Here is a 12,136-nt window from a genome sequence, read left to right as displayed (position 1 = left end):
TGGACGGCATCTGCTTTTCATGGCTGATAACATGAAGCATCTGGCAGAGTGAAGCCAAGGTGCAGGCCTGCCACTTGCTCTCATTATTGTTTTCAGGGTACACACAAGCAAGTGGCACCTGTGTCTGCACCTCTCTGCTCGCTAGGATCACAGCTTTTACAACCCCGAAGGGGCTCTGCTCTCAAAGCACAGAAGATACAGCAAGCAGTGGTAACAGATATTTGAAGTTATCTTCCTGAGTTCACTCAATTAAGCCCAATTACAAAAGACAAGCAAAGGAAACAATGTATCCGATGTAACAACGACAAAAAGTTCAGAAGTCCATTTACTCTCCATTCTCCCCATGGGAAACAACCGAACCTGAAAGTTGAACACAAGGTCTTTCATGCTTTACGTTGAGTTTTACATATCCTGGCTTTGTCTGGTTGCACATCTTCTATGTGTTAACAGTACAATATCCTTCTACCAGTCTTTGACAGAAAGTGAAACACATCTCATGAACAGAACAGAACGCATGACAACGTGAGAAGGTTTGCGGTGCACACATGCACAGAACAAACGCCTGGTGCTCTGTTGAGGGTGCCTGGCATCCCCGTTTCCAGGAATGAACCCATCTTCGTACCAGGCAGTGATATAGCTCCAGCTTTCATCAATGGGCCCAAACCCAAAGGCACGGAAACACAGCCAGTGTTTTACTGTAACGTTCCATTTATTAAGTATCACTCAGGCTATCAAGTGGCGGGCATGGCTTGCTCCAGTCAAAAACAACTTACGTCTCATCTCATCGGGCACGGGCAGAAGATCTACATAAAACTAGGATTGTAACATGAAGCAGCACACTGCCTTAAAAAATATAAACTTCCGCGAGAAAACATGCTTAGAGAAGAAGTTAAATTTAGAAGGATGAGAAGACTCCTTTAAAGAGAGGCACAGAGAATAGAAAAAGACCGTAATTTACCACTAAAGAAAATGCCGAGACACAAGCAACTGAAGCACCATTCAAAACACAGCTCTGGTCACCTCAGATGTCAGCTATAAATGGTGTCAGCAATGACTCCTATTGGGGTTGGGATCAGGCTGAGGCTTGCTGGGAACTTCCTCAAGCACTCTTTGGCTTCCTGACACTCTCTAGGCCTTTTCCTATGGGGACTGCTATCCCGAAGTCAGCTCGGAACCTCAACACCTCAATAGTATAACCATATACATTCATTCTGGTTTCAGACTACATACACTGTCTACTCATTCAGGCTTCTATACCATATGCAGTCATCCTAGATGGTAAAAGCAGCGACGGCCAAACACACAGAGAATTGCCTTTCCATCCTAACTAGAAACGGCATTTAATGATAAACAGGGGAAACGCAGCGTTCCCTACCTTAAACACGTCTAGCTGCTGGTTGATGGCCTCCGTCTCTGTGCCCACGGGGCCCTGGGACTCCTCGTGGTCTTCGGCCTTCTGGAGCAGAGCCGAGAACTCTTCCAGCTTGCGGTGGAACTCTGCGAGCTTCTCCGTGGCGCCATCTACCTGCTCCTCTCTGGCCTTCGCCCGGTCCAGCAGCTTGTTGCACTGTTTGCTCAGGGCTTCTAAGTCCCTCTTGACTCCGATCAGGTCAGGCGAGGTCTCCTCGGTGGCTAGCATCATCTTGCAGGTTCGATTGGCGCTGTCGTTGCTCGCAATGAGGGCTTCCAGTTTCTTCAGAAAGGTCTGCATGCACGCCTTTTGCTTCTGCAGCGTTTCCGCATCCCTCCCCACCGGGGCCATGCTATCCAGCTCATCATCAAACTCCGTAAACTGGGAGAACATCTCTCGGATGGTATTCTGGAAGTGGCCGAGACCCTGGAGCTTGGTTTCTAAGAAAGAACACTTCTCGTCCACCTGTTGGCTCAGTTCGCTGTGCTCTCTGCCTAACGTCTCCGCCTGCGACAACACGTCGGAGGCCCCCTTTGAATCTGCGGCTTCCACCACCAGGTCCTGAGCAAGCCTTTTTGCCGAGTCTACCTGATGCTTCAGGGTCTGCAGTGACTTCTGCTGAGCCTGCAGCACGGTCAGATGCTTGTTACTGTACGCCTGAGGTCCGAGGGAGTGATGGACCTCTAGCTGTTCTTTTGCATCCTGAAGCTGCCTTTTGGCGTCCTTGGAGACTTCCTGAAATTCTTTGAACTTCTGGGCCATGTTCTCCAGGGAGACCTTCTTACTTTGGAGCTGCTCAGTGACCACATTTACCTTTTGGATCAGAGACTGATTCTCCTCCGTGACCGCTTCTTTATCTACCTCGCAGACACTGAGCAGGCTGTTGGCTGTGTTGTTAAGTAATTCCAGCATACCAAAGTGGTGGTCCATTTCCTTCTGCAGGGACTTTAACTCGGTGATGGAGCTCTCTGTCTCCGTGGGATCTAAGGAGAACTTCATGCTGTCCAGGCTGTGCTGACATTTGTCTATCCATGGCTGTAGAGTCTCCACCTGCTCTCTGTACTTAAGGGCTTTATCCAACGAGTCTTTCAATTTCTCTTCCCTTTCTTTCACCTGTTTCCTAAATCGGTCCCAATCTGTTTTGATGGTGTTAAGCTGTAGCTGCAGAGCTGCCTTCTCCGCCCCCTGCGTCTTCACCAACAGATTTTCGCCCTCTGCAACGGTTTTCTCATAAATGTTAGACTGCTCAGTGAAAGTTTTGCCAAAGTCCTTCTGCACTTTAAGTAACGACTCCAAGACATCCAGCTTGGCGGATATCGGGGGAGAGTGCCTTTGCTCTTCTTTCTTTGCGTCTAGCCACGCTTGAAAATCCTTAGACATTTGCTGAAATTGGTGTGAGCTCGCACAGGCTGACTGGAGGTGCTGAACATGATTCTCTGAAAGAGAGACCACAGATGTATTAAGATTTTTTAACATTATCTATTTAAAAAACAACAACAACAACACCCCCCCCAAAAGGTGATTATCCTAATGATAATAATGATAATAATGACTAAAAGAACTGGAAGCAGACTTGACATCAGATACAACCCCCACCCCATGTGTTGGACCGTTCTGTAGTCTGGGGGTGCACGTCATTTTCTGTAGTCTGGGGTGCACGTCATTTTCTGTAGTCTGGGGTGCACGTCATTTTCTGTAGTCTGGGGTATACGTCATTTTCTGTAGTCTGGGGGTGCACATCATTTTCTGTAGTCTGGGGTATACGTCATTTTCTGTAGTCTGGGGGTGCACGTCATTTTCTGTAGTCTGGGGTGTATGTCATTTTCTGTAGTCTGGAGTGTACGTCATTTTCTGTAGTCTGAGGGTGCACGTCATTTTCTGTAGTCTGGGGTGTACGTCATTTTCTGTAGTCTGGGGGTGCACATCATTTTCTGTAGTCTGGGGGTATACCTCATTTTCTGTAGTCTGGGGTGTACGTCATTTTCTGTAGTCTGGGGGTGCACGTCATTTTCTGTAGTCTGGGGGTGCACGTCATTTTCTGTAGTCTGGGGTGTACGTCATTTTCTGTAGTCTGGGGTGTACATCATTTTCTGTAGTCTGGGGTGTATGTCATTTTCTGTAGTCTGGGGTGCACGTCATTTGCAAGGTGCTTCCAGCTCTGAGATCAAGTCAGGGCACCACCCTGTAGATTCTGTGTACTACACCATGCTGTCTGGGTGCCAGAGAGGTCTCAAAAAGTTGCTGTAACCCCCATATAAAGACAGAGTCAATTAGAAAACAAATCAGATATGACCAGAGGCAAGGGCTAGACTCTAGCAGGACTTCCAAAACAGACCAGACCAGCGAGCCCTGTCCACCCCACTGCACTGAGTAAGTGCAGGCCCGTTTGTCACAGAATCATCATCGCTACATGTGAGGGAGGAGCATAAGAAGAATCCACATGTCTCCTATGAACCCTTCCTGTGACATCATACGAAGCGGTAGGAGGAGGAAATGACGTGAAGCCTTTAAAATAACTATGCATCTCTTTCTCTGATAAAAGAAGACACACAGCAAATGTGTTTCCACACTTAAAAAGAGCAACTGGAAGCATCAGGGTTAAAGCATTTGCGGTGTGTGCACCCTGTGCACAGCACCTCTGCCTTATCTGTGTAGACCGTCTAGACAGCCACAGAAGTGCTCTCTCTGCTCTGTGCACAGTCACAGATTGTCACCAAGAGCTCGGAAACAGCAAGACGGGGAGATAGGTATATAAACAGAGAGGCCAACCTGTCTTTTGCTCAATATCCTTAAACGACTTTAAGACGCCTTCCAGTTGCCTGCTCAGTTCTGCTTTCAAGTACTCCTCTTTGACCAGCGCCGACAGGTCCTCACAGACCGCCTGGGCCTCCTTGATCTTCGGTGCTTGCTGCTCGATCTCCTGCTTCAGCTTCTGAGCTGCCTCCAGTTGTTGGTTCACGGCGTCCGGCAGCGTGCCCGAGGTGAGGCCGCTACTGAGTTTGTCATCCAGTTCCGTCAGGGTACCCGAGAGACTTCGCAGCAGGCTCTGGTACTGCGTGCTTTTGACGATAGCCTGGTCGATCCAGTCGTATCTGTCCCTCAGTTGTCCTGTCAGGCTGTCCCACTTCTGGGTCACAGCTACCAGTTGCTCGTTCACAATCCCATGCAAAGAAGGGTCTTCCCCAGGCCTGCTTAGAATGCCCTGGCCAGATGCTGTGAGCTGCTCATACTGAGGTTTTCGGGTGTCGAACTCTTGCAGCAGAATCTAGGTTAACCGTGGAAAATAAACAAAGGGTTGTATAATTAATTACAGAAAACATAAATTCATTCATTCATTCAATATATATGAGTACACTGTAGCTGTCTTCAGACACACCAGAGGGCATCGGATCTCATTACAGATGGTTGTGAGCCACCATGTGAGTGCTGGGAATTGAACTCAAGTCTTCTGGAAGAGCGGCCGATGCTCTTAACCGCTGAGCCATCTCTCCAGCCTCCAGCAAACATAAATTTAAGCATCCAAACATTATGAACCGGTACTCATTTCTGTACTGTGTCTGGAATTCTGTTTTAATGTTTTCCTACTTTTTTGAGGACAGTGTGGTTACCTGAAACTCATTTAAAGACCTCTGGAGCTTCCCAGTTAACAAGATAATACCATCTTTCAAAGGGTGAGAATGATATCAACTCTAGCCTGGGCAAATGCTCGTTCACAGGAGAGACACCCGTACTGAGCTCACGCGACCACCGCCATGTTTGCCTTGCTTGGGTCATGCTTTTCTCTTCCCTCGCTTTATACTGATTCTCCAGTGAAGAAAATGCAGCGGTAACTTGATTATGCTCAAGGGCTCTAGGCTTATAAAAGTTTTTTTTTTTTTTAAATGGTGGACTTACTGATACGTACAATCTTTATCATGCAAGTTTTAGACACAGAATCTCATTGCTCAGAATGCAGAAGCTCACCGTGGCTGGCCGCGGAGACGAGCCCACATGCCTCCTTCTGGTGTACTTAGCCTTTTATTTATATTTTAATCTGTTTATTTGTATTTGTTTACCTATTCATTTCAGACTGCTAGGACTACAGGCAAATATCTGTCCTGATAATTCCTTTTCATCTTTTCGTCTTGGCGCTCTTTTTCTTATGAAGTTATGAACTAGAGCACGTAACTTTAAACTACTGGGCCCTGGTTACACGTTTGACTGAAACAAGATGTTCTTCCCCACTGAAGGCACTGCTTGCCAAGTAGAAACACAGTTGAAACCACCGCAGACCTAAAGCCTCTGTGCCCAACTTAGATGCTGTGGATTTTCTCTCCCAGTGGGCTCCTCTGATGACTGAGATTGACCTAAAGCACTCGGTCCCTCTACTCCTTGTCTCAGCCATTGCCGCCCCTCTGCTCTGCCTTCTGCTCAGGGCTGTACCGGGTGAGTCTTACGAGTCCCCATCAAAATGAATAAAGCATCAAAGGAGAATTTACGAACAATACAAAGTATACGCCAGCAGCCAGCATCACCGTCGCTTGGCCAATCCATGCATCCTTCGGAGACCTGCGGTGGGTTTAGTGGGTCTGCAACCACCACAGCGTGGCAGGATCTGCCCCACGTGCTCGCTCAGGGAGACGAGGGTGGCTACCTCACAGCTGTGTCCCTTTAAAACTCCAGCTCCAGACAATGTGTCACGCATTGTGAAGAAGGTCAGGCTGACGAGTTTACACTACAAACAAAGTCAAGCCCCACCCTCCACCCCCACCCCGGCTTGCCTGGGGCAACCCTCACCTGGACCTGCTGCTTCTGCGTGTTCAACATATTCGGGTCGATGGACAAGGGCCCGAGCACGCTGACCATCAGCTCTTTCTCCACGAGCCACTGTTTTAACTGGGCCTCTGTGGTCTGGAACTGGGTTAGATTGTTGGAGGATTCTTCCAGCTTTTGTTGCCTGTCGACAGTTAACTGGTTGAGTTCTTCCCACTTAGTGTCTGAGAAAAAGGAAAAGGACCAAGCTGGCTTTTGTTTTCTTTCTTTTCTTCATTTAATATCGCCATTGGAAAACTATAACTATGTATTCAAAAATGATATGTAATAGACGACATCCCTTTTGTTCCCTTTGGCCATAGGATGTGAACCTAGGGCCTTGATGCCAGGCAAGTACGTATCCGGTAAGCTTGTCCATGTCTGCTAACTCTCCTTCATATTAATTCTAACTTAAAGAAGCACTTGTCTGAAATGATGCGTGGACTGTGTGTTAGATCATGAGCCCAGCGGAATAAGATGTCGGTCACTATGAGACACAGTCTGTAGAAAGCCGTGGCGAACTGTACATTGTGCCTTGACCTCAGTGGGGTTGGACTGGATGGGATTGCAGGGGGAGGGGAGGTGGGATTACAAGGCCCAGAGCATACAACTATCATAGTCAAAATATGTCCTTTCTGCACGGGGTCTTTCTCCGAAGGCTTGTTTCCCTGTCACGCTGTGCACAGCAGTTCTCAGGATGCCTACTGCGCTCGCCCATCTCAAGGCCCGGCCATGTAATCTGGGTTTTCCCCATCTGCCCCTCCTAATGCTGCCCCTCCCATCTCAAGGTCTGACCATGGCCCCGTGGTCCTGAGGCTCTCTTTCCTGATAATGCTCATTCTATATGATGATTGGTCTCAGCTTCCTTCTCTACAACACAACCTGTTCCTTTCATTCCTTGTTACATCACTATGGAGCGAGTAACTGTATGAGCTTGAGTATAAGTGAAATAAACCTGAACCTCAAGTCCCTGTCATCTTGCATTCTTTCTAAAAGTCCTTATATAGTCAATAAATTGTGCCAGGGAACACATATGTGTGTGTATGTGTACATGTATTTACTGGGCACTAAACCTAGGACATCATGAATATTAGGCAAGGCCTCTATTACTTAGCTACACTACAACCCCGAATTAAAAAAAAAAATCCTTGCGTACTTCTAGGGAAACGGCTTCCATATTTGAATATTTACCCTCAAGCACTCTATTAAACTCACTCAGCGTCAACCATCTGTTGCAACGCTACAGAATCTCAGCAGTCCCGTGAGAGGACAGATCTAGCCTTATGACTGCGGCCAGACACTGACCTCTAGAAAGTTCACACCTGAGGATGGACAGCGAAGAGGCAAAGAAAAAAAATCACACAGAAAAAAACCAAACCCTCCTTGTGCTTTAATGTCCGTGATTTTGTGTTGTGCTGCATTGAGAACTACCCGAGGAAGCACCGGTTCTATTCCTCTGAAGACTGATGATGTATATGTTCCTGTTTTATATTTCTTTCAGAAGATTATCCTCTTCCTTTTCACCAAGATGCAGTAATGCAGAATGACCTTTAAAAGGGATTTTAATCTCCCCCCCACCCCCCCCACCCCCCGTGTGTGTGATGTGTGTGGGTGTGTGTTATATGAAATGGGAATGGAGGTTCCCTTAGAGGCCAGAGGTGCTGAATCCTCCTGGAGCTGGGGTTATAGTTTGGAGCTGCCCAGGCTGGGTGCTAAGAACTGATCCAAGTCCACTGCAGGAGCAGTATCTACTACTAACCACCAAGTGTCCGGAACGACACTGGATGCCTGCAGGACACTGGATGACACTGTGATGACATTGGCTTGGCCTAGCTACATTGAGGCAGTTGAGTCCCAGCTTTTTTTGGGCTATAGTCGGTGGTTCCTGGGACGCAGCAGGTCCTCCAGTTCCAGACAGACCAATGCAGTCCCTTAGGCTGCTGTGTGTTTCTCTGTATGTTCTCAGGAGTCAAGGAAGCATGGAGACTTGACAGGACAATTGGTCTTGGACATCAATCTTCCATGGCCTGTTTAACCTACAGACTTCATTATAATCCTGGTAATTACCATTATATTCTGATTCTGACAGAACAAGTCTTACCGCTCTTCAGTAAAACAGTCTTGCTCTGGCCCCTCCAACCCCAGCCGGATTCATTCCTTGTGGTCATATGAGGTGACCTCAGCCTGGTAAGTTAGTAAGTGCCAGCGCTTACAATGGCCCTCTGACCTCACTTTCCAGGCCGCCACAGCTTCAAGGCCATGTTTGCTCAGTGCTGTTCTCTACCATGACCTACACCATACTTCTCTTAGACCACAGCTTCCCAACTCAGTTTGTGAAGAACCACCCAGGGGGGCCTAACACACACTGGCCGGCCGCAGTCAGAGGCCTGGGGTAGGGTTTGCAAGTTCAGATTTCTATCTAGTTCCCAGCAGTCTATATGGATGCAAAAACTTCAGACCTAGTTTAGTGTGCTCTCTCTCTCTCTGTCTCCCTCCCTCCTTTTCTCCCTCCTCTGCCTCTCTCTCTCAGCTGCAAGTCATTTGGTTCTAAAACAATTTAAAATGATCCTTTAAAAAACATACCAGTTCCCTACTCAATAACTTTCCACCCGTTAGATGATAAAATCTGAAGGCATTTGCCAAAAACTTAGGGCCTGCCACAGTCTGCCCCTGGAACACCCATCCTGTGGAGTTTACACTGAGACCAGGCCTTTAACCTAGCCTTGGTAATCTTAACATCCTCACCAAAGCAGCGTGTGCCCATGTAAGCCACACCTGAGCACCTTCGTGTGATGCCGCCTATCCCTGACCACCGTTCCCAGTTCCCTGGGATCTCACCCTCAGGCAGGATGCCACCTTGCTCACCTAGGTTCTGTGGAGCATACCTCCTGAGGTGAAACGTTAGTTATCCGTGACAGGCACTGAAGCCCAGAAACAGTAACTGCTTAGTGTGCCTGGTTTATTTGATGTGTGTGTGTGTACATGTGTGTGCTCACATACATGTGCTCACACACGTGGAATCTGAAGGACAAGCCCACCTGCTGTCCCTGGAGCTGTGACGCATGCCTCTGTCAGTTTTTAATCTACGGGATGACATCTCCCATTGGCCCAGGGGGTCTACCTGCTTCTGCTTCCTCTGCACCGGGATTACAAGCTTGGGTTACCATGTCAGACACTTCTGCATGTGTTCTGGGACGGAACTGTCCTGATGCTCCTGAGTCAGGGGAGCACATTACTGACTGAGCTGTTTCACAAGCCCCAAGAGATTTGTTTGTCACTTGTCACAATATGCTAAAGGGCAAACTTTAACAGACCACATTAGGAGACTTTTATTTAATCGTGTTCCTCTATAGGAGAAGTTCCCATCCTCTATAATCTGACTGGTGAGACTGTTAACCAAAGCACTCGGGGTGGAGAAGTAGCAAAAGCACCAGAGGCTCTGTAGGAAATGCACACTCTTCAGTCCCACCTCTTCTCTCAAACATCTGACCATACTCTCTGCAAGTAATTCTGATATCCTGAGGGGAGTGACTAACGTAGGGGAAATCATGAGGCAGAGGGATTCTCGAGTCAGGTTCTGTCTGCCTTTGAACATTAGGAACACCTAACTTGTTTCTAAGGTTACTGTGCCAAAAAATGATTGAAAGAAGGTTGGAAATAACCATAGTGGGATAACTGAAAGTCAAGCCATTTCGAGGACCAATGGGATAGATACACTGTACACTGTGCACACTGTGGGTGCTGGTTAGACATGCCGTAACTTGCTGAAACCTCCAAACGACAGAGGGAAGTACGGAACTTACTTCCCTAGTCTTTTTTATCTCACAAACTGAAGGAAATTCTGTACCTAGGACAAAGACAAGATGGGTGGGAAGGGAGGCCCTGCCCCGTATTCCCTCAGCACTGGCTTGAGAGAAAGAAGAGCTGAGGAGACAGGAAGCCCAGAAGTGACCTCGCAAAGGAGATGGGAGCCTGCCCTTTCCGGATGAATGAAAGAAAATTTAACAAGGCGCAGAGACTATGAGCATAAAGCAAATGAAAGAAAATAAACACTAAGAAAAATGTTACTCAGTGCATAGCATTTCACTATCAACTCTGAACCTCTTCATAATAACATCTCCCAGAATAAACCCTGCAATTTTAACTTTCTCTCTCTCTCTCTCTCTCTCTCTCTCTCTCTCTCTCTCTATATATATATATATATATATATATATATATATATATATATATATATATATATATATTCTGAAACATTTAAAGAAAATCCAAAAGCACACGAGACTGCTGGATGCTTTCTGAGGAACATCCTGTCGACCGTGAAAGTGGCTGAGCGCTGTGCGCCCTAGCACGTGGTGACTCACCCATCTCGGACAGCGTCTGCTTCCAGGACGGGACCTCGGGAGCCTCTGGGTTCTCCTTCAGAAGCTCTGCCAGTTTGTCTTTTAATTCTTGCACTTTGTTTACATTTTGCTTCAGTTCTGCCTCAAATGACTAACGAGGAAACAAAAACACTAATTAAATACACAAAAATATGGCATCAAAAGAGAAAAAGCATTTCCGCCCCTCCAGGAAGACCCAGAAAGGAAAACCGAGTCAAAGGCTGGAGCGGGCGAGGGCCTGGGTTACACGCAGCTGATAATTCTTATTTAATTTTCCCCTTGGCCATCGTCAATTGTGAAATACAGAAACCACACAGAGGAACACTCTATGAAGGTAATGACAGACTTCTGTCACTGAGGACAATTTCCTGCTTTCAAATGACTCTGGGCAAATGTAGGCTGTTCTCGCTGAGGCTAACTGATAAACAAATCCGCCCTGGTAAAGGCCTCCAGAACTCAAGACTCCACTAGAGATTCCACATGGTCGAATTCAAATACAGGTTGATAATTTGCCTACATTTTCGTCATCGCAGTGAGAAACTACTTTTGCAGTCTTGACAGCTACAGAAATGCTGTCTATTAAAGAGGACAACGGTATTAGCTGTCCCGTTTTAGAGTAGACAAGACAGGCCCTTAATATACTTAGTTTGTAACTAAATCTTTCCCAAAAGTTGACTAGTTAATATCCCAGATTTAAGCTGATTTAAAGATGGCGAAGCCACTCATTTTACAGTTTACTCCTTTTTATAATGTCAGAGGGCTGGAAAAGTGACTCTTTGTTGTCCCAATCTACAGAAAGGCTGATGTTAACAAAACAGTCGTTATCTGATGAAGGGTCTGGGAGAAAGCAGAATGGAGCTGGCGGCCCACAGGGCTGCCCTGGTTATGTCTGTTCTCTGTGCTTCTTCCCTCCCGGGACCCAGCCTACCTTGTTCTGCTCCACCTGCATCTTCACAGACTCAGTGTCTGCCGGGGTCGGGGTCTGCTGCCACCTGCTGGCAGTCCTGTTCATCTTCTGTAACCACTGCATCATTGCACTGGACTCTTCCTGAGCCTTTTGTAACTTGGAGAGCTTAGTGTTCAGTTCAACTATTTTATCCTTGAGTAAGAGGCCCAGGTCTTCGTAACTGTGGTTTATGTCAGTCATGTCCTTTTTAACAGATGTTAAACCTATGGGCGGGGGGGAGGGGGGGAGGTATACAAATGACTGCTGAGGGTCTGGGACAGGCTCGATAGTGTTAGATTTATTGTACATAGCATTTTCTTCTATTTTGTCACTGTTAAGTCTGCTATAGTGGACCACAGACTTTTTAGGAATATCAAATATCTCAGGAACACTATGTAATTATAAAATGTAAGAGGTAACATGATGAAATTGTAAGCATAAACATAACAGATTTTTTGGGTACCAAATGGCAAATGAACAGAAAGGAAATAAAACCAAGTCCCAAAGTGAAACATAACAGGTTCATTTATCTCAGATGGACAGTTATGTCAATATATTCACGGACACAGTGACCATTTTAACTCAAGTTTGAGATTTCAATAAAAGTAC

General features: G+C 46.8%; 1 protein-coding gene across 10 annotated transcripts in view; it reads right to left on the bottom strand.

Moving 5' to 3' along the window:
* Positions 1 to 12,136, bottom strand: part of Dst (dystonin) — a 397,313-nt gene that overhangs the window by 77,813 nt on the left and 307,364 nt on the right. For all 10 annotated transcript variants that reach the window (XM_052192861.1, XM_052192851.1, XM_052192852.1 and 7 more), the window contains 5 exons: positions 11,510 to 11,751; positions 10,564 to 10,693; positions 6,188 to 6,387; positions 4,181 to 4,676; positions 1,376 to 2,847 (listed from right to left, as the gene is read on the bottom strand). In XM_052192861.1, coding sequence (XP_052048821.1) covers positions 1,376 to 2,847; positions 4,181 to 4,676; positions 6,188 to 6,387; positions 10,564 to 10,693; positions 11,510 to 11,751 — 2,540 coding nt within the window. The remainder of the gene's footprint in view (positions 1 to 1,375; positions 2,848 to 4,180; positions 4,677 to 6,187; positions 6,388 to 10,563; positions 10,694 to 11,509; positions 11,752 to 12,136) is intronic.

This window comes from Apodemus sylvaticus, chromosome 9, assembly GCF_947179515.1.
Source record: "Apodemus sylvaticus chromosome 9, mApoSyl1.1, whole genome shotgun sequence".
Classification (NCBI taxonomy): Eukaryota; Metazoa; Chordata; class Mammalia; order Rodentia; family Muridae; genus Apodemus; species Apodemus sylvaticus.
Note: the sequence above shows the minus strand (reverse complement) of the source record. Positions and strands in the feature narration are given on the sequence as shown.